Source organism: Lotus japonicus, chromosome 5 (assembly GCF_012489685.1).
Source record: "Lotus japonicus ecotype B-129 chromosome 5, LjGifu_v1.2".
Classification (NCBI taxonomy): Eukaryota; Viridiplantae; Streptophyta; class Magnoliopsida; order Fabales; family Fabaceae; genus Lotus; species Lotus japonicus.
Genome location: NC_080045.1, coordinates 57986919 through 58010264, shown reverse-complemented (window position 1 = coordinate 58010264; position 23346 = coordinate 57986919). Strand labels below are relative to the sequence as shown.

The window sequence follows — 23346 nt, the reverse complement described above, 5'->3', positions numbered from 1 at the left end:
TTTGGCAAAGTGCAAACTCTATGTTAGCACAGATGATTTTGCTGAGTTGGTTATGATGAAGTGGGCAGAGGTGGTGGATGCTGCAACAGTTGAAGAATTTGAAGTGAAATGGATGCAATTGTTTAATATGTGCAAGGCAAAATACAGCAACTTTACCTCCTATTGTTCTACTACATGGTTGGTTCACAAGGAGAAATTCGCCAAGGCATGGACAAATCATGTGATGCACTTTGGAACAACAACAAGTAACAGGTAAAAAAATTACATGAGCTTAATTTATGCGTTGTTTGTTCATTTGATAGATTGTTGTTAATTAGATATCTATTTGTTGTTTGCAGGGCTGAGGGTGCACATGCCAGTTTGAAGAAGATGTTACGGGATTGCAAGGGTGACCTGGCCACTTCATGGGATGCGTCGCATAGTTTGACATGTAATCGACATACTGAAATATTAGCATCGTTTGAGCGCAGTATTCACAGAATTGATCACATTTTCATGTTCCCATTTTACACAAATATTAGAGGATTTGTGTCAAACAAATGCCTGCAGCTCATCGACGTTGAACATATAAGAATGAAGTCCTACGGCGGATGCGATTGCTTGTTGAGAGAGACTCATGGACTACCTTGCGGTTGTGAACTTGCAGGTCACCGGTCAACCACTCTCTTGTCAATTAATTCTATTTGTTATTGAAAGTGACACTTTTGTGAACTTGCAGGTTATGAAAGAATTCCATATGAGTCAATTCATCCATTCTGGAAGAGACTGAGTTGGGAGCATGTACCTGAACCTGTTGCAGATACTACCAGCAACCATATTTGCGGCATGAACCATGGAGATATGCAACCAGAAGTTGAGGCATTGACACATTATTTCAGTTCTTTGGATCCTATTGCTTTATTCTTTGGAGGGCAGAGTATGGTAAGGAGGAAGCTTCAAGCGATCTATTGTCCTGAAAGCAGTTCACTTTGTACTCCTGCGGTTAAGATAAGGTCCAAGCGCACTCTTAAGGCGAATGAGAAAATACCACCCAAGAATAAAGCAATAGGATCCTTGACTCGTGATCTTTCAGGTTTTGAACGTGTTGATAGGGAGATCAGAGAGGCAAAGAAGGTTTCACAACCACCAAAGAAGAAGAAGCGTGTGAAGAAGTCTGATACAAGCTATTTCATGGGTCATTTTCCAGCCTTTTTCCACCCATACATACAAACAGTTCAGAATGTTGAGGATGATGGTAACTGTGGCTATAGAGCCGTTGCTGCATTACTCGGACTACCATCAGGTGAGGAAAGTTGGTCATGGGTTAGGGCAGTGTTGATAGAAGAACTTGAACGACACAGAGGATTGTATGATGAAATGTGGTCCAGACATGTGGTTAATGCCTTACATTCCCGACTCACTCTTCCTTCTGGTGATCCGGCTACCGATGATAAATGGATGCAACTGCCAGAGATGGGATACCTTGTAGCAACCAGGTTCCAAGTGGTTTTCATATCCATCTCCTCTACGGGTTGTTGGTCATACCTTCCACTAAGAGGAGAAGGTCCACCGGATGTACATCATGTTATAGCTGTTGGTCATGTGATAAATCACTTTGTACAGGTATTTTTTTGATTGAGTACACTAATATCCAATTGGTGAATTGATTTGTTGTATTTGCAAGTTATCTAATTTTATTGTTATTCTCTATAATGTAGCTCCATCTAACTCCTGGACATTCTATGCCGCCAATTGCTCTCCAGTGGGAACGGTATGTTGATCCTACATCAGTAAGCTGGTGCGCCCCATATGGTACACGTTTAGGCAGATTCACATCAGAATTCGAAGCTTGGCTTGTTACTTTTGGTGTTCCTCTTTGTCACCAAAGCTATGTAGACATCACCTCAGATTGACACCACACTTTTGTGTGATATTCATTTGTAAACGCTCTGTAATATTAATCTGATGGGCCTTGCCTTTATGATGTTCATTTGTTGCTTTTAATAATATTAATTTGATGGTCATTGTTATATTGATGGGCCTTATTATTTTGAATCAGCATCAGGGATAATTAACATAGACAACCACTCTGTCATCAGAGTCCTGTCATTTTCATCCACCCCATCATCAGAGTCCTGTCATTTCCAACCACCCCATCATCAGAGTCCTGTCATTTCCAACCACCCCATCATCAGAGTCTTGTCATTTTCATCCACTAAATGACGAACTTGAAACCTGACATTACTATCTACCACCAACCAACCCCAACCACACTTGTATTATCCACCAAACACCATAAATCTTTTGACCATTCTGCTATAAATCTCTCTGGGTTCTTTATTCTTCTTCATCCTTTTCTTCATGTCTTGCTTTCGAAGATAAAAAAAATACAATGGAACAAGACTGGGATGCATTAGTCCGCCGTTGCAAACGTCAAGGCAGCACTTCTAGCAGCTCTCGTCCTCTCATTCCTGGGCCAGCTGGCGCCGTCCAGGCTGCCATGTATGGGCGTAGATCCAACCCTAACACACTACTCATTCCGACTCAAGAATTTGTGAGGCGTGCGCTCGAAGACAGATCAACCGAAACCGATCCTGATTTCAATTCAAATGCTTGGCTTACAGCCCTGCAATTGGTGGAATCTGCCACTCCGCTGGGCACAATCACAACGAATGTTGAGAGAGTAGAGAGTGTTGTTGCTGTTATTAAATCATGCACTCCCAATGGTTTCGGAGATGCCAAAGTTACCCTCAAGGTATTTGCTCGCCCTCTCAGTGAGGGATCGGGAATGCGTGCCCTCTGCAGGAGCATCTGGCACCTCGAGTGACTGCTCCAACAAGTCCACGGCCCGACGCATAACAGTCTGCAAAAATAATGTAGATACATTAGATACAAATAAAATATCATGAACAAAAAATCACAATTGAATGGAAAATAAAATTCAAACTTACCACCGCACTGAACTCCTCCCTCCTATCATCAGGAATGATGAACCGATGGGACACAGCGCTGTACCACCTCATGTAATCCTCCACAGCCTCTCCCGGATATGCAGCGGGGATCCCTTGAGGGCGGAGGTGCGGCGCAAACTCAGCAAAGGCAGCATCTGCGGTCTTAGCAAGGGACCCAGACGTCTGGATCTCAGAGGGGTGTCGAGGGACATCCTGTATGAAGCCAAACTGGCGCAGAACCCTCTCTGGTAGATGCCGTCGAACAACACGGCCAAATGGCGACCGGATGTAGCCAGAATACATGGCCCTCAGATCCCGTGGTCGATGAGCCCGATGGTCCTCAAATGGGGTCCATATAATGTCATCCACCGTCAGCTCATCGAGCATGACTCGCCTCTCATCAAGGCCTGCATGCCCGACCCGGGACATAGCCCACCGCCGCGCCCTAGGCTGGTCCTGCGAGTACTCCGGATCCGCCCTACGGATAATGACGCGGTCAGAAAGGTACTCGTAGACCCATCCTAGCAGGAGCGAGCTAAAACCTCCCATCTGGGCCGTCCCCCTCCTGGACGCTCGACTAAGCTGGTCGTATAGCGTAGCGAGCGCAATCGCGCCCCACGCGTACTCGCACACTCGACCAAGATCCTCCAACATCCCTATCCAGTAGACGGTCGTATGGTAGCCTCCGCTCTTGCTAGCAAAGAGCGTGGCGCCTAGCTGGTTCACCAGCCAAATCCGTGCAGCGTCCTCATATCGGTGCTCTACAATGAAGTGAATTAAGTTAATAGTTTATAACAATACAATAATAATAGATACAAAGACAATACAATAATAATTAAGACATACCCGCCAACGCAGCCTCATACCGGGTCTGCAAGACCCCAAAGCGAATAGTCTGGGACCTATTCGTATCAAACTCAGCCTCATAAATACCAACAGATCCTCCCATCAACTGAGCACAGAGCGCTGCACACTCGTCCCTCTCCCCCCTCCCAGGCGTATAAAACCTCGACCCCATGGGGAGATGGAGAAGAGCCGACACGTCGTCCAAGGTGATAGTCATCTCCCCGAACGGCATGTGGAAGCTACTAGTCTCCTCATGCCATCGCTCCACAAGGGCCAAAATAAGGCATGCATCTGTCACCGGGTAGCTGCAATAGGGTAGCTGATGAAGACCCGTCTGCTCAATCAACTCTCGAACCCGCCTGTGACTGTCTGAATCACCATCACAAGCAAGGTTCCAAACCTTCCCCCCAGCTGTGGCCACCTTCAACTGTCGACGGTCCACATACCGCTCGTCTGTGCGTAGGAGTGCATGCCACGCCCAGGGAGCCTTGTGATCAGCATAATGGGTGAGGAGCGATAGCTCAACAGGCCCCCCCGGAAACGGCGGCAACCTCTGGATCAGGTCCTCCTCGCCACCCTGTGCCCCCTGCTCCCCCTGCTTTGGCGGCAGGACATCAGCATCAACAGTAGGCGGAGGAATACTATCCTCGTCAGATCCTCCCATGCCGGATGAGGCCTCGCCTGATGACTCCTCGCCGGAAGACTCCTCGCCTGAGGACTCCTCGCCTGATGACTCAACCATGGGAGAGGGCGGAGAATCAACTGTAGGTATCTCAACCGTGGGAGACGGCGGATAATCAACCAGAGGAACCTCAATCATGGGAGACGGCGGAGAAACAACTGGAGCTGAAGCCTCCACCGCCTGAGAGGTTGCAGCATGATCGCCGCGCCGGCTAGAAGCATGTAACCGCCGGTGTCTATCCTCAGTAGCCCCGACATCCTCACTAGAAGCATGAGACCTCTTTCTGTTCTTCATTCTCACTATATATTCAGAGCAAACATTCACTATATATACCATTTCAGCCATAGACAGAAACATGATGCAAGCAAATGGAAAATTCCTAGAATTTTATAAGTACATAGATGATAATCGGATCTTCTGTGGTTTATGCATGCTTGGATCAACTTTTATTTTCCTAATAATCAATTATGGCATCTAGAAACTACTCACAAATGCTTTGGAAACCTTCTATAATTGATTCTGAACCCAGAATCAATTATAAGTGTTGGGTTTGGTTCTGAGATGAATACGGAAAACGTTTTTCCGTATTCAATACGGAAAACCATGTTCCATACTGAATACGGAATACCATTTTCCATATTCAATACGGAAACCTGTGATCCGTATTTACCCAGAAACGTCATTAACGACAATGAGCTATCGGCCCTAAACCCAAACCACATTCAAGACATTTCAGCCAACAATACCTCTACACAAGCAACAATCGACTACCCTAGGGTTCAATGATTAACATAATTTCAAGTTAAATGGGGAAAATCCAAAAATCCTTACCTCTAGGTTTCATTTCTGAGAATGGGGTTGTGAAGAGCTTTGATGGAGATGATGGAACCTTTCAAGTACACGGTTCAAGCAAGGGGAGCGACAGAGATCGAAGGTTGAAGAGGGGAGAAGAGCTTGGCAAAATACGGAATGAAGTTTGAAATGGGTTTGAATAAACCCTTGCCGGTTTACATACTAATATAATACGGATATAAGACTTCCGTATTGAATACGGAAATGTTTCTTCCGTATTCTATTAAAGGGGGGCGTTCCAGTAATTTCCCCACTTTAAGTGGGGCGGGGAGCCCCATAGGGGGGGCCCCAAACCCAACTCCCCTAATTCATATAGATCCTTATAAACGTCATGATATTGGCAGTGACAACTGAACAGTTTTATGATAGTGAATACATAATAATCTATAGTTGTTTCAATTTGGTTCAATCAAGTTTTGATTTGGTGTTTTATCAGTAGTTTTTATCTCACATCTTAGTGATTAAGTGTGAATAATTCAACTATTCAGAAAATTTTAGATGAGATCATGCAATGTAATTACGATCCAGTTATTTGAGGACACATAGTACAAGCAGATCTAGAGTAGGATCTTACTAACTTCAAGTAAAACTGGTCATCTTCACTAAGTTCTAAGGGCAAAATTATAATCCAGTTATTTCATTAGACTTCAGAAACATAGTACAATCAAATGAATAAAAAAAATAGAAAAAATTAAAATGAGAAGTTACAAGGTCTCTTCAAGCTGTCTAAAGTCTAAGGCAAAATTGAGTTGTTTTTATGTATTATGGGATCACAGCTGGCTAGAGGAAACATAAAATAAAAGTACCATTATAAAGATAATGTTATGTTATTATCATGATTTCTGCCATTCAATAACTTCACAACATAAAGAAGGTTTACACGTGTGGTCAAAAGATTCCAGTTACATCTCCATCAGTCTCTAGTTTGATTTTTTGTCCTTTTTTATACTATCAAACACAAGTTCTCTATCTAATCAAGATAATTAATCTTGATATCCACATACATACAAATTCTAAGTGTATTGTTTAGAAATCGGTTAATTCAACGTGAACGGAATTTCATCCTCAATCCATAAAAGAAGTTTTGTTTACTTTTTACATCGAAGTGAGTTTCAACCGCTGTTTACACAGTACCAACGATTATCCAAACATAACCTTATTGTGTTGGTTGAGGAGCTCATCAACACAAATATTGAAGATTCCTACAATTTTCCTCCAAGTCTAGAGCTGAAGCAGGAGCCTTTTATCTGTGCACTAACCTTCTTGAATTCAATTTTGATAGAAATGTAAAGAAAAAGACCTACCAGTTTAATGATAAATTTCAAAAAAAAAAGTGGATTCTGAATTTGTCAAAGAGTTATTGTGGTATTCTCAATTCCTGAAGCTCAGCTTCAGAAAATCCACCATTCTTTTGTGTCCTCCTGAGTCTTGACATTTCCATTAGCCTAAGAGCGTGCAAATCTATAATTGGGAGTCTCATAATCACTTTCACTTTTGGGAAAAAGCCACAAAAAGTGTAAAAGTGTAACTTTTTGGTATGCTTGCTCACACTGATCCAAACTTGCTATTAGAGCCACATGACACGTTTTTGTTAAAGTCTTATGTTGATTCGAGATATGAGCAAATAAGTGAGGAATGTGTGTTAATATCTCACATTGACTAGAGATATAGTCAAGTTAGTTTTTATAAAACATAGAGCAATTCTCACATTTGTGCTAGCTTTTAAGGTAGAGTTAGATGTAATCTTAATTCTAATACCTTTCCCAGTCTAATGCCAGCAAGCATTTCCTGTCAAGTTGCTTTTTCTCTCAGCCTTTGGAATGCTTTGTATCAGACAATTGATATCAGAATCAAGTTCAGATAATCAGATCCTATTCCACTATATAGTATCTACATCAAACAGCTCAAAGCCACATCTGAGTTCAGAACCACAACAAAGGTCAACAATTAGATCATTGTTACATGCTTAACTGACTATTGAACTTATGAGGGAATTATATGTGCTTAATCCAATGAATCACTATAGCATAATGACATAACTAATGAGTACTTTGAAACTCCAGCTTGATCAATCAATCAATCATATATGGCCAAGGTTAGATACTTGCTATTTCTTAAATGTTACTACAGGATAAAACTCTGGTTCAGAAAAGAGGGAAAGTATTCTGTAAAATTATGAGACAATTTCTTGGTAGGCCAACCAAGAATCAATCTACCAAAGTGAAAAAAATATTAACAAATTTATTAAAGTGTAACACTTCTCTATAGTATTCTTCCTATTGAGATTGTCTATATATTTATTATTACTTCAGGATATACTCATGAAATTCAATACAGAAGTTGAGTAATTAGTCTTGAAAAGGAGAATGAAAGCTAGTGATTAGTATTTAACACTCACCATTTTATGAGAGATTATACCGGCACCAAAGACATCGAATTTGTAAGGATTAATATCATTTATCAACAACAAAATATAGAATTGTTTGGTGAAGGAATATGTTTAACTTGCTATAGAATATTAGGAATGGGGAAAATGCAGTTACGTTGGAATTTCTGCCAGCTTCCATTAGCGACGAAAGGAAATTCCCTCTCCAGTTGAGACAGAAGACATTTAGCGAGGTAATATTTCCGTCACTAAAAATAAGCTCAAGAAAAAGTTTGAAATCGCCGTTGCCGGGGATCGAACCCGGGTCACCCGCGTGACAGGCGGGAATACTTACCACTATACTACAACGACTTTGTTGACATTTTCATGCCAACTAAGTTTCATATAATAAAAGAAAGTTTAAGCAATTCTAAATTTTTTTTTGAACAGAGAGCAATTCTAAATTGGTGCAAAGTAATCTTTGAAAAACTTCAAATATGGAAAATACTCTCTATGACAAATTTTACTTTAAAGCAAGAAAGTAATTGTATATCTATCTTTGAACTTAATCAATTTAAAGTCTCAAAAAAAAAGAATTTAATCAATTAAAATTATAATGTACTTTAAACTACATTAACAATGGATATACTCTTATTTATTTGCTCACTTTAATAAATTTTTTACCATTTATAATAGAAATCTAAGTGGATAATGGGAATTTTGCTTCAAAATTATTTCCCGCAATTTTCCTCTCAAAATCATTAGTATATTATCATAATTTTCATACGAGTTTTCTTAAAAAAATACCCTACCAATAGTTTTTAAGGCAAAATCCATGGGAAAATCCAAAGTAAAATCCATAAGTTAGAAGGTGTATGTACCTGGTTGCCCCTTACAGTTTCGTGGTTCAAATCTTGAGTTCCCTTTTGTTAAACATATGTTAGTTTGCTTGGTAACCAATTAAATAAAATGAAAACGAAAAATGTTTCATCCCAGAGCAATAATGAAAAGGAAGTTGAGCTTACTTTCTTCGTAACTAGAAGAGAGAAACTGGATCTAATGAGTAAACAAGCGCACGTTCATATTAAAAGTGCGTTTGAAAATCCAAGTGGATACACATCTAGTAGGAATCCACATCTAAAAGAAGCAACAAATAGTTATTTTTTAAAAGATAGATCTATATCTATAGTGCCAAAATTGAAACTATAAGTCATTATTAAAAATATTTTTTTTCAAAAAAAACTACCAAAACATATCTTGCATGAAACAAAACTAAGTTTATCATCCAAAACATAAACCAGCTCTTAACTCTTAAGCATACCTCGTTTTTTTTTTTGACAGTATAGCAGTTTTTTATTGGTCCAATTACATATGGTTCCATGCTAGTTTGATTTGATTGGGCTTGGAATCATATTTCAGTGGCTGAGTCCAAGATGGGTAGTGAACTAGTTTGCACTCTCACAATGTCATAGCCCATAAGTGGGGGGGGGGGGGGGGGGGCGGCGGCGGCTATGGACAAAAAACATTGGTAAGCTTTGTTATGCAAAATCATTTTCTCACCTCAGGATTTGTCAATAAAGGTAATTAGCATTTCTAATTAGGGGTGGAAATAAGCCAAGCCAAATCAAGTTTTGCCTGCATTGTGCTTTCATGGCTTAAGTCTGGCTTGTGGCCTGTTAACAAGCCAAATTTTAAGGCTTAGTTTGGCTTATTATAAAGTCTGGCTTGCCTATAAGCCTACTTAAAAGTCTATTTAATATACCTCAGACAATTTCATCTAAAGAATGTTGATAGACCGACGAGCTAAAAGGTCGGCGAGTTAATAAACTTTTTTTTATATATCATTCATTTCCTTTTCAGCTAAATAAAAAACATATATATCATTGCATTTCAAAAAACAAAATCTCGGTTATTTAAAACAAACAAAACTAAAATTAAACATAAACAAATTATTTAATAACAATATGTCTCAAGTCTTAAACATATAAATAAAACCAATAATAATAAGTCTCAATCTCAAATAAATCCATAACAAGCCGGCCTATCAAGCTAAATAGGCTTTTATGATAGCTTGAGCTTGACCTTTTTAGTTAATTGAGTCTTTTAAAAAGCTTAAACCCAGCTTTTTTAATGATGATTTCATACACAATTTATTTTTAGTTAATTTACGTTACATTAATATAATTTTAGTTAATCAATTTGGATTTTCTGCACATTTGTGAACATGAAAAAAAAAGTCACTGCTGATGAATAAAATTGTAAATGCTACACCTGGCAACCTGCCTCTTTCCTAACCAGCGTGTATTGTTGGTGGGTTGGCTACCATAAGTAGTGGGAACCCCGTCTCCAGAAGTACAAATCAAAGGCCTTGCTGACTAACTTAAATATAATAATAGCACATTTGATTTCATGTATAAATCTTCTAGAATCACTTCTCTTAAAAATACCACTATCAAAAGTAAAAAGTAGTAATTTCTTTCATAGTGACTTGTGGTCTAACACAAAAATGCATGTCTAGAAAACCTTCTACAATCTATTCAAAATTTAGAATGAATTTTAGAGAGATAAATACAAAGCTATCAGTTATCAAACATGACTGTATCAGATGATCATCTTTGGTATATTTCTCATTATTATTTAATTTTATCTTCTGTGTTCAAATTCACAACAACTTAAACAATTATTACAGTATATAACCTAAAGGATGATTTCTTTTCCATTTTTACTATTGAATTCTTTTATTATGATGATTTTCCCATAGATTATGCGGGTTTAGTTATTTTTAGGTTACAATTCAAGCAGGGCAGTTAGTTGTTCCTACTTACTTCTCTCTAATCCATACTTTTATGGATAATTAATAAAACAAGTAAGAAGGAAAAGTCAAGCCTATTCCTCAGGGAGCATGCTACTCTTTAACTTTCTATGGTCAATGAGTGGCTTGGCCATATCAGTAGTAGGTGAATTCAACCATGTTAGTGCCTGTTTGGTTTTCAGTTGGGTTAATGTGAAAGCACATTCACTCAACTCATAAGTGTATTCTATTGGCTGAATGTGCATTGGAAATCGTGATATCGAATTCCAATGCTTCAAATCGACTTTTGAACTGAAAACCAAACAGACACTTAGTTGACAGTAGACAGTTGAGAGAAATAACGAACATTTAAACTCAAACTGTAAATTCACTCACTGATAGTAGTAGTAGTAGTAGCTGAGCTGTTGAACACCATGTTAGTTGATTTGGCGCCAGAAGCATTTATAAAGAAAGAAAACAAAATAAATAAAAACCGTTGAATTCAATTCAACATCTTCCTTCTTTCTATTTTCTCCCGCTAATCTCGGCACTTTCTCTCCATTACATTTTCCTTCCATTTTCTTTATCAACATGCCCCTATCCCCACTTCACTTTCTCTCCAACCAACAACACCACAATGATTCCACTATCCTTCTCCCCATTCTCCTTCCTCTCATTTTCCCTCTTCTTCTTCACAGCTTCCTCTTTCTCTTACCACATTAACTGCGGCACTTCAACAAACACCTCAGACGCATTCAACACAACCTGGCTCTCCGACCGCTTCTCCACCGCCGGCACCACCGCAATCGTCTCCGAGCCTCTCCGCTTCCACCGCCCCTCCGAGAAAACCCTCCGCTTCTTCCCTCCTTCCTCCTCCGGCAAGAAAAACTGCTACTCCTTCCCTTCCTCAACATTCCCCGCCGGCAGATACCTCCTCCGCACCTTCACCGTCTACGACAACTACGACGCCAAGTCCCGTCCTCCCTCCTTCGACGTCGCCCTCGACTCCACCATCCTCTTCAGCTGGCGCTCTCCATGGCCTGAATCAACCTCCCGCGACGGCGCCTACTCTGATTTCTTCGCTTTCCTCAACACCTCCTCCGCCGCCGACCTCTGCTTCTACGGCTACGCCACCGACGCTCCGATTGTTTCCTCTGTTGAGCTCTTCCAGGTCGACGCTACCTCCTACGACTCCAACTCCACCGGTGATAACCTCATCCTGGTCAACTACGGCAGAATCTCCTGCGGCTCCGGCGACCACTGGGGGCCTGGTTTCACCAACCACTCCGATCGCTTCGGCCGGTCATGGCAGCCGGACTTGACCTTCCGGGCCAGACCCACCGCTGTCGTCCGGGTGGTTTCGACGGAGAATGCAGTGACCGGAGCCGAGACTGGGCCGAATTATTTTCCGATGAGGCTGTACCAGATGGCGGTGACGGTGGAGGAGGGGGTGTTGGAGTACGAGTTGGGTGTGGACGCGAAGATGGACTACATGGTGTGGCTGCATTTTGCGGAGATTGATTCCACTGTGAAGAAAGCAGGGGAGAGGGTTTTTGATGTGTTCATCAATGGTGACAATGTGAGCAGGGTTGATATATTCAAGGAAGTGGGTGGCTTCTCTGCGTTCACTTGGCATCATGTTGTTAAGAATTTGAGCTCTAATGTGTTGGGTCTCAAGCTTGTGGCTTCTGTTGGTGCCCCTCTGATCAGTGGCATTGAGAATTATGCATTGGTTCCTAATGATCCTTCCACTCTCCCTCTTCAAGGTTTGTGTTCGGAAAAAATTGATGTTTTGGTTTGTGAATTGTTTGGATTAGGAGAAGACTAATGGGTGGTTTTTGTAATTGTAGTGAGTGCCATGAAGGCGTTGAAGGAATCGCTTCGTGTTCCGGATAGAATGGGTTGGAATGGTGATCCTTGTGCACCTACTTCTTGGGATGCTTGGGAGGGTGTTACTTGCCGCATGAGTAACAACAAAACTGCTCTCATCATAACTGAAATGTAACCTTAATTTCCTTCCATCTTAACAATCAAAACATGTCAACTTTATGTCCCTTGTGCTAAATTACTTCATGTTTAAGGTTAAAGGTGGAATATGCCATCTAAGTGTCTAACATACCCTTGATATCTTGTTTGAACATATAGCATTTTCCTTGTATAATGACCTCGAGTTGATAGTTGATTGGGTTCAACTCCTGCTCCTCAAATGAATAGTTTAATTATTGAACCAAAACAGGAAAAGAAGTAGGTTTCGAGTTAGTGAGTTAAATGCTGTTTCTTGTTCAGGCAGTAGTTCAACTTTCTCTGTTTACTTTCCTCTCCCGGAGCTTTGCTTTTATATTTGTTTGTACTTTCATTTCAGAGATCTTGGTAGTCAAGGACTGAAAGGATACATAAGTGACCAGATTAGTCTTTTGTCAGACTTAGTAAGCCTGTAAGTATCAGCTGCCAAATCATTACAATTTTCATCTGCTATATACATTTTTCATATCATGTAACTTAGATGTATTAGGTTTACCTCATACTAACATGCAGTAAGAAATATACTGATTGACTTATATCAGTAACTTTTTCCCATGTTTAGCCACTCTTGCTCATATGTTCTTGCAATACCCGTGATCTGCAGTTATTATGTATTTTGACTTATCTTAACCTTTCAATTTAGAAATTAAGAACACTATGAACATCCGTTTAATACCTGATCAGCTTTGGTACTTTTAAGTCAAGCAAATTTATTCTTTCATTTTGGTGGATATAGTATCAATATTCTGATATGTTGAACCATGTTGATAGAATCATAATGTGTAGTAGCACCTCTTTGGCCTTCTTCATGAGGAATGAACATTGTGGCCCTTGCAAGGATTTCCATGTTTCATACATAATCTTATCTTAATTTGTTTTTCCTTGATAACATCATTAGAATTCCTTACATATTCTTGTACAAGCCTCAATATTATATCCACATTCATTATCTATAATTAAGGGTTGCTCTCTGTGTGGATATTGGTCGAATTTTTTTATTCACATTGGCTTCAGTTAATGGTAACTTCTCTTTAATTTTACAGGAACTTGAGTTCTAATTCCTTGGAGGGTGAAATACCTTTAGGACTAGGTCAAAAATCCCTGCTACAAGTGTAAGATCATAAATCATCTCTGTTTGTTACAGTTCCTTGCAGAGTTGTGGTGTTTTTAGATGTTATGCAAATGCTTTACATTACTCAACTGAATGAACTTTTCATTTTATTTGGTCATCAGATTCTCGTATCTTTACTCGTTTAAAAGTCACATTTATTTGGTATATATTCAGTCTGTATCTTTTTTTCTTGCATATTTACTCGATATTCTATTTATTTTTCTTATTACCGCTTTCTGTAGGGATTTGTCCAACAATCAGTTAACGGGCCCCATACCAGACAGCTTAGCATCTTCGAGTTTAAAACTGGTGTAAGTCTGTAAGCATTCATTTTATCAATGTCAATATATCCTGTTTCTGGTTTTCTGGTCTCGCTTCTATAGCTTTATTTCCTTGATGTTTAGGATTTAAATGAATCAAATAGTAAATAAAACTTCTAGTACACTGTTAAATGGCTTCTGTCCCTTTTATTCTCCAACCAAATTATACTTTAGTCAGTTTTTCTAATCCATTTTATCATGCCAGGCTATTGAATGGTAACTTATTGGAAGGACAAGTGCCAGAGCAACTTTATTCAGTTGGGGTGCATGGTGGAGCTATTGAGTATGTCACTTTAATCTTCTAGCTATACTCTATCTAGTTTGCATAATGTTGTGTTCGAATTCAAATGTTAGATAACTAACTTAGCTTGCGTGTATCATTCTCCCTATTTGGCGTACTACTGTTTTTGTCTCTCTTTCTCTCTGTCAATGTGTTTGCACCTAACATAATCTAGAATACCAGACCAATCTAGGCTCATGGTGTCAACCCTCTGTCAGCGTTGAAAACCGTGAGTAGAAGCGGGGAGAATGACGAAGAGGGAGGAAGAGAGAGTTCATAAGATTTCTTATTCCCTCGTAAAAGCTACTCCTCCTCGTAGCTTTCCTTAAAATCACTTGTCCCTCCAATGTGGAAAATTACTGTGTTTCCAAACACTCTAAGCACCAACTTTTACTACAATCACACACACTAAAAGCATCATATCCAACTTAATAACAACCAAACTAACTGAACAACATGCTAACTTACTAACTACTAGGTGAAACTAAATCTGCTGTTTGTTGTGTATGGTCATCCAAGTTGCATAATTCTTGTAAGCTGATGTAAAATTGATGTGCAAAATCTCTTCCCTTTTAACACGTCCTTAATCCTTAATCTCTCCCATTCATGGTTGCGACATGTTGTCTTTATTTGTTTCACTGGAAAATATACTTTCAAAGGGGGCATGAAATGGATGTTCCAGCCAAGATTTTGTCTATCTGAGTAATTAAACAACATTAGTTGCTATCTGACTTTGGAAATTATCTCTTTTCTATGTTCATTTGATTTGTTTTCATTCAGCCTCTCTGGCAACAAGGGTTTGTGCGGCGTCCCATCTCTGCCATCATGTCCTATGTTCTGGGAACACGGTGGATTATCAACTGGGGGGAAAATAGCAATAAGCTTGTCATGTCTTTTTGTATTCTTTGTGGTACTGCTGCTGGGATATATCTACATCAGAAGGAAAAGGAATGATTATGACTTTGGTCTACCCCATGAATTAATGGGTAAGTATGACTTCAATGAGATTATACTTTTTTGTTGATAATTTTTGTTTATAATATTGCTGGAAAATGGCAATATGTCTTAGATTTATTTTCCCGGGCTAAATTTAGTCTCTTGATGTGTTTTATTTTGCAGTAGTTGTTATTATCTGTTACTATATACACACAGGATATGATTCTTGTGAAATATTTATATTTGTTTTCCTTGAACTGACTAAGGAATTTCCCTGGGCAAGAAGAATGGAGACATTCTTCATAAATCTAATTTTACTTGGGCATTCATGTGTACTATTCTAGTCTTAAGTCTTAACCATATGTTCCATTATTTGCTGAAGGTGGAAAAATGACCTTTTTGTACATGGACATGCATCATAGGAGTTTGTAAACTTGGAATAAAAATTTAAGTCTGTACCATACTGCCATATATCTAATTATTCTTTTGTTCTACGAATAACTTCAATTTTGCATCTCAAGCTAATCAATCCTTCTTTTAGTGACCTTGTACATAGCAACTGCCATGATTTGTGTGATCTTTCATTAAGAAAAGGAAGCATAATTTGAGCTGTTTAAATTCCAGCAAATGACAAAACATATTTTGTTTTTATTGAATTCTGTTTGGATTGAGAAATTATGTATATATACTTTGGATATTTCAATCCTTATGCTAATTGTAAACTACTTCATGGCTTCTTTTGCAGCATTAGCGGCCAAGAGAAACAAATATCAGAGGCAGAAATCATTGATGCTTCTAGAGCTGGAGAGTCAACATGCCAGGGGATTACCTTCACCTTTTACTCCACAATAAATTTTCATGGAATTGGAAGAGATTGATTCCCATAGTTTTCCGCTGAACATACACCGTTACCGCATAGAGAAAGTAATTGAATGTTACAAGCTTTGCTACAACAATGGCTTCTGGGGTTGCTTTTCTAACACAATCCACAATAATCTCCTATTTCACAATACAAATGGCATATCCCAGCTACAAAACTAAGCCATCTGTAATGTATATATCTTTGGATGAATATTCACCTGATAGGATCATCATCAACTCATGATGTATACAATTTGAGCCACTAGCTAGTAGCCAGTTTTTCATGTGTCTTCAATTCTGCTTTGATTCTTAACACTGTATAGTGATTTATGTAGCCAAATAACAGTGAGTGAGTTTATTGTACAATGTATGATTGAAGGTTTTCCTTACAACTATACCAAATTACAAGTAAAGCAAGATAGTGAAAATTCCCCACTTCAATTTTCTGTAACTTTTAATTTACCATCCATATGCACTGTCAATTTTCTTGTGCCTGCCACAGTGGCAATCCGTGTGCTCTCCTTGAGTGGACGAACCAGAACACTTTCATTTTCTTCTATCTTTAAGAACTTGTTTCGTTTTCAGATGGGTGAATGTGAAAGCACATTCACTCAACCCAATAAGTGCATTCCGTTTGCTGAATGTGCATTGGAAATCGTGATCTCGAATTCCAATACTTCAAACGGACTTCCTAACTGAAAACCAAACATGCACTAACTTGGTGAAATCGGTGAACATGTTTCATTTCTTTTCTTTATTGGACAAAGTATCACACGGTTTTTTTGTCCAATTATACGTAGTTTCATGCTCTGTAGTTTGATTTAACTGGGCTTTGATGAGTTGGATCCATATTTCAATGGCTGAGTCCAAGATAGGTAGTGATCCAGTTTACACCGTCGCGCGCAATGCCATAAGTGTAGAGCTTCGACCAAAAAAAAAAGTGTAGAGCAAAATCATTTTCTTCCTTCCGGATTTGTCCATAAAATAGTTGTTCTACAGGAAAAAAAACTGCTTTAAATATTTGATAGAAAGAGTTTTCCAGTTTACGGTTTTTAGAGATCCTTACTCAGCTAAAATATAATTATCTCAATGAACTGCAATTTTATTCGAAAAGACAGATATTTGTTGTTACTCAAAGCATAGTATAAAGAAAATTCAAAATTCCAATTAATAATTTGAATAGAAAAATTCCGATCTTTAGGAGAAAAAATATTAAAATTACATGATATTTAAAGAGCATATGTAAGATCAACAAGGTGTAGCACAACTAGTAGATAGTTGGGCTCCTTAACCATCTAGTCCAGGGTTTGATTCCGGAACGGTGCATATGGAGAAGCATTTGAGCCACGAACGATTAGTCTCATTGCTATCGGCTGTGGTAATACCTTGGGAAACAAAAAAAGAGCATATGTAAGAATAATTTTTAAAAATTGTAGTTTCTTATTTATTTTATGTTTTGAATTATTATAGAGACTTGGTCTCTTTTTATTTAGCCAAAAACTCTTCAAAATTTTTCAACTCTATTTGGATTGAAGAGGTTCTGTTGGAATTAGATTTGTTGGTTAATTCTGATGTTGAATTTTAATGCAATTTCCACATAAAAAAGACATTCAAAATATAAATATGCTAATTAGTTTTTTTTTTTATGCTAAACTATTAGTATTATAAGTTTTTCCATGCTAAGCTAAATCTGTTGTTTACAGCTATGCAACAACGCGCAAGAATGAGTGATTAACAAAACCCTGTTGACTTAGTTGACCTCGATATCTGTTCTAGTAATCTACTTTCTTAGTCAAATCAAAACTTTGTTAAAATTTCATTTCATATAGAGTCAAGTTGACAAGTAGTGAAATATATATTATAGTATACATTGGCAGCTTGAATAAATTAACATGATATGACAGATGACGACATTTGAGTGGGAAAGGAAAGGGTTATCATGAAGACCATTGGCCATTTGATCTGTGGCAGTAGCAGACAAATAACAATATTATTGTGGCGAACTTCAACAGCTTCCACTTGTCCCAAATTTATTTAAATTTCTAATCACATTTATGCGTGTCTTGTCGGCAACATAATCTCAGGGTCTTCCACTTTACTCTGCTTCTTTCATTAACTACTTAAAGTAATACAACAAAGTAGAGATAGGTAATAACAATAACAACATTATTATATGTTTAGCTTTTTTTTATTAATTTCATTAATAATAACTTTAATTAAAAGATAAGTATATATAATATAATATGTTTACAATATTATGAGTTTTGAAATTTGGTGTTTAGGTTTTGTCCAACATAGTACTTTTATTGACATGTATGTTCAGGGTTTTGTTGGGAATGATTACTTGCATAATCGAAATTTTAGAGGATGGATTCCACCTATAGTTGGTTGGTTTTAACTAAATACTTATGGCAGTTATAATAGGAGAGATTCGACAATGAGTTGTGAGGGTGATTCAAGACTACAATGGAGCTTGGATTATTAGTTTTGCCAGATTTGAAGGTATTGGATTTGTCTATTTAGCTGAGTTTTAGGTCGTGGTCGATCTAGGGTCTTGTGTTGGCTAGGCGGGTTGGTGTTTGGAAGCTTATTTGTGAGCTTAATTGTTTAGATGTTGTTAATGGCCTCATCCGTAATGGCTCTCTCAACCTTCACTCTTGTGCATCGTATTTGGTCGAAGCGAGAATCTTAGTGCAAGTCAAGGAGTTGTTTTTCAGCATGTTTCCAGGGATTACAATAAGGTAGCTGACTGTTTAGCTAATTCGGGTCTAAGGGAGAGGGAAGAATGCCCTCCCCTCCTAGTGATGTTCTCCGGCAGTTAGAGGATGGCTAGTTTCTTAGCTTTTGATTTGTTCTTGTCTTTTTGAAATTCCAATCTGCCAAAAACAATATATATAATATTTTTTTTCTGACTTCATGATTATAATCTTAGTTTTACTATTATTACAATAATTTGAAAGATTTTTTTTTGGTACATTGTCTAAAAGAAAGAGCAAACTACGGTCTCACATAGGAGACACCCCACGCATCAGTTTGTAAAAGAGCACCTAAACCCGCCAACGGGAACTCACACACAACTAGATCCTGATCTTGCTCCGCTCCATGCTTCGCCAAAAGATCCGCACAAGCATTTCCCTCTCGCAGCGTATGCCGAAGCTTCACAACCCAATCTCTACTCAAAAGGTCTTTAATATCCCATACTAAAGAAGCATAGAGATGACCTGAGGGAGGCACCGAATTGAAAAGCGTCACAATAATTTGAAAGATAAACTAAAAGTTAAAATAAAAACCATTTATTTTATTTTTATTTTAAAAATCACCTAATTTAATTTGTAATATATATGTATTAAAATTGTAATTATATATGTGACATTCCACTCTCTTTCTTTCTTTACCAGTTTGGTTTCATTCACACACCCAAAACAACATAAAAGTCCCCCCAAAACTGAACAAGTCTGTTGTCTGCCAAGACAATGGATTGAAATATGAGAGATTTCTTTGACAAAGTCGAATACACTGAAAGCAGCTAGTGGATCTAGCTAAACCATGGAAAATTCAGAATGGTCGAGGGAAATAAATATCAAGGGCCATTAGTACAAATACAAAAAACTATGGGACACTCTTCTGCAATCTTGCTCAATTTTGAAGAGGATCACGATCGCCTTGTTTCTTTCTTAAATTATTATCCTCTTACCTGTACAATAAAAGCATTATCTGACAGTACCCCCTCCCGACCAATTAGATTACTAGATTAGTTATGAAATGTACCGGGTACAGTGGGGCTCACTATGATAATAATATTTAAAGCCAACATGGCCAATGGGAAAGAGCATCTATCTATTCATCATGCTATTGGATCATTAGAATTAGATAGAATTATATGAAATGAAACATGTTCCTGAGGGTCAGCTCAAGTGGTAAGAGCTGAGGACACAAGGGTTGGGGAGGGGAAGGTCCAGGGTTCGAATTCTGGAAGGGGAATTTGAAGGGATTTTCGATCTTGCTATTAACAACTAACCACTAACATTTTCTTATAAAAAAATGAAATGAATGATACTCCAACACGAGTTAATTGCCAACCAAGCAAAACCACCAATGATCTCCTTTTGCTGAACAAGTGGCCTTGTTGCATTATACTGGTTTGCTTGGTTTATGAATTAGAAGAAGTACAATTCCTTGGATTTGGATTCAGTCGTTATCCATCTTCTATATTCATGCATTTACGAAATTTAGATTATAAGGCGGCGCTTACAATTTAAATCGCTCATTCGATGCTCAGATTCTTTGAGTGTGAACAATCCAAATTTCAATGTCATCCTCTCAAATAGCTATGTCTTTTTTTCTTAATTCGTTCAAAAAGTTGTGGCAGTCTTAACTTCCACAATAGAATGACAACTTATATTGCTAGTTGAAGTTTTTTTATAAGCTAAAGGAATGCATTAAAAAATAGTAGAATGAGTACTCCAACCCTTAATATAAAGAGAGGAAAAAAAAGCGCTTGAAAAGAGAAAGATAAACTAGAGAGAGAGCCAAGAATAAATAAAGCATAAAATGAATAGGCAATGAAATCAGCCCCTCCCCAACAAAATCCTTTCAACTTGAATAGCATGATAGCATAGTGAAACTTCCCCTTTAATCCCAATAAAAAAGTTTCTTCTTAATTATCCGACTCTACAATGTGGCACATACGATTTAAAGTACAATATATATAAAAGTTAAAAAAATTCAAGTTAGTTAAAATTTTGGTCCCTTAATTTAATGTTTGCAGGTTTGTGTCCCCTTAGTTTAAATAAAAAATTGAGATAGGTCAAATTCAAACATATCCACCTCCTTTAATGTGTTCCATTGGTTTAGTTCTTACGCGATTATGGGTGAAGGAGATCTATACATATTGCATTTGTCACCTAACGAATAGAATGGGTGCTCAATTGCAATCTCTAGAAGAAAAAAAGGTAATTTGTGGCAGAATATACACATTTTGTGGCAGTTTAAACAGCCGTAGTTTGCATAGTTGCATTTTGTGGTGGTTTAATTTGTCATACCTCCATTGCGATATATTCTATGAAGAATTTTAGCAACCAATGGGATAATTGCTACGAATAGAAAGATCATTTAGCGGCAGGCAAACCCACCACCCCTTGTGCTAGCCATCAATATATACTTTCCTTATAAAAAAACAAATTACCATAAAAAAAATTGGCTTGTCTTTTAGCAACAGATTAAACCCTTATAAAAAGAAAAAATGAATTTAAAAATAAAATGTGTGGGTATCATATTCGGGTTTCCCCTGTTTTATTTTTTCACTTCTCTGGTATATATGTTATCGCCATGTATTAGACTATGGAGGCTATCCTTATGTTTATTATTAGAAATTAGGGGGCCTATACTCAACCACAAAAGCTAGCTCAAGAGTTGAGGTTTGCACTACCCTTATAAAGCTTATCTTGGCTCTATCTCTAGCCAATGTGGGACTTCTAACACACCCCCTCACGTCCAGGATTGAACAGACTGGAACGTGGGATTAACAACGGGTGGCCCAATAATGGGAGGTCTCCACAACAAATGGATCTAGGATAGGCTCTGATACCATATTAGAAATTAGGGGGCCTATACTCAACCACAAAAGCTAGCTCAAGAGTTGAGGTTTGCACTACCCTTATAAAGCTTATCTTGGCTCTATCTCTAGCCAATGTGGGACTTCTAACATTTATCTCCGTGTCATTCCCCTCCTCATGCTTGAGGGGTGGCTTTTTCTCATATTTAATTTTCATCATATAATTGATAAAAACCCACGAGAAAAATAATTTTTAATAATATTACATGAAATCGATCCCTTTAAGAATTGGATCAAACACTACATGATGTAGCGCTTGAAGAAAAACAGTTCAAACTATTTGTAAAGCATTATTATAAGGAGCTAATGCTAGTAAATATTTCATAGATGACACCATTTTCAAAATTTTCCACTAGTTTGAGACAAATCATTGTGCGTGGCTAGTTATAATTTGAAGAAGAATGAAATTCGACAGGAATAAAAGAAACAAAAAATCAAATTACATGAATGGATTTCGGTTGAGTCGACATAGGTTGAGGGCCAAAACCATTGGCAATCAATTTAAATTGTTCGTTGTGTTTGTATTATTTGATGAATGTAGCATGCTGTTAATTTAATTGGTTGTTATCATCCACCATGCAGGATCGATTATCCAATAGAAAACTATTGGATGCTATAAATGTAAAGTTTAGGTTGGATTCTCATATTATATGAGGGTCCACAAAGACAAAAGAAAACCAAAAGCAGTAATAGGAAACCACTGAAAATGAAACATACGATAAAACAATTGGCCACTGACTTGAGTTCTCGGTTTCTTTAATCAACTTGTTTATGTAGGGACACCCATCCTATTGCCAAGGACTCTTCCGTACGTACAGGGTATATGCCCACTCAAAATGATTCTACCACACCTTAATTTTATCTCAATTTTAAGAGAAATATATAGAAATTGGAAAAAAGAAAAATACAAAAGTAATTGGTTCCAAGCAATATAAACTCTGAGATTTGTGGCGGTTTTAGAAAATGGACTGCAAAAAAATTAGGGGACAGACGTACCACTATTTTATGGTACACAAATTAACGCTGTAAAGAAACTACTAAATTATAATGACTAATGTGATAAATAAGTGAAATAAGATAGAAAAGTAAGTTTTTTTTTATAGGAAAATGTTATTTGTTAGTAATTTTAATAAATTAGCTAATCTCTCTTCAGGATTCGATAGTAAGTGAAATATTTGAAAGTACTAAAGTTTGAATGCATAGTATGCAACTTTAACTATATTATAATTAAAGATGGATAAAGCTTAGGTATCAAATTAAATTAAACTAGTTAAAAAAATACCAATATATATGATTAATTGTCTTAAAGAAAACAGTGCCTTATCCCAATCCAAGTCATTATTGTCAGAGAAACAAATGAATAATAAAACTAGGGGTGGTGAGCAAGATTGTGAAATGAATAGACTAGCTATTTCTTTATTTGATTTTATTTGGATTAAATTTGATGAATTTTTTTAGACGAACCTGGCCAATAAGACAGACTGAAACTAGGGAGGGTGAAATGAATGTGTGAAGTTAAGTGGGGACTAATACTACTAGATGGGGAAGAACTTGTTTCTGACTGAGTGCATGCATGTATCTTCAAGAAAAAATCCTAGGCTTATTATATTGCCGTAGTGGTTATAGATTAAGTATTGAAATTATGAGCAAATATCTCATATCATGAACTCTGTTTTTAGTTGAAGTATTTGAGGCAATCTGAATTCTGGTAAAAGATGAAGGTCTCCTTAATAGTG

General features: G+C 37.7%; 2 protein-coding genes and 1 non-coding gene across 3 annotated transcripts; 1 reads left to right on the top strand and 2 right to left on the bottom strand.

Annotated features, from left to right (window-relative positions):
• Positions 1-2513: 2513 nt before the first annotated feature.
• LOC130719866 (serine/threonine-protein phosphatase 7 long form homolog) lies at positions 2514-5282 on the bottom strand. The gene is made up of 3 exons (XM_057570465.1): positions 3777-5282; positions 3015-3691; positions 2514-2573 (listed from the first exon to the last, which is right to left on the bottom strand). The coding sequence occupies exons 1-3, from the start codon at positions 4813-4815 to the stop codon at positions 2514-2516; spliced, it is 1776 nt and encodes a 591-aa protein (XP_057426448.1). The 5' UTR covers positions 4816-5282.
• A 2693-nt stretch (positions 5283-7975) lies between these two features.
• Positions 7976-8047, bottom strand: TRNAD-GUC (transfer RNA aspartic acid (anticodon GUC)). The gene has a single exon. It is a non-coding gene; the product is annotated as a tRNA-Asp (tRNA).
• Positions 8048-10989: 2942 nt separating this feature from the next.
• On the top strand, positions 10990-16437 carry LOC130718885 (receptor-like protein 4). Its single transcript, XM_057569515.1, has 8 exons — positions 10990-12232; positions 12317-12467; positions 12829-12900; positions 13532-13600; positions 13842-13910; positions 14125-14202; positions 14980-15185; positions 15881-16437. The coding sequence occupies exons 1-8, from the start codon at positions 11104-11106 to the stop codon at positions 15985-15987; spliced, it is 1881 nt and encodes a 626-aa protein (XP_057425498.1). The 5' UTR covers positions 10990-11103; the 3' UTR covers positions 15988-16437.
• The last annotated feature ends 6909 nt before the right edge of the window (positions 16438-23346 follow it).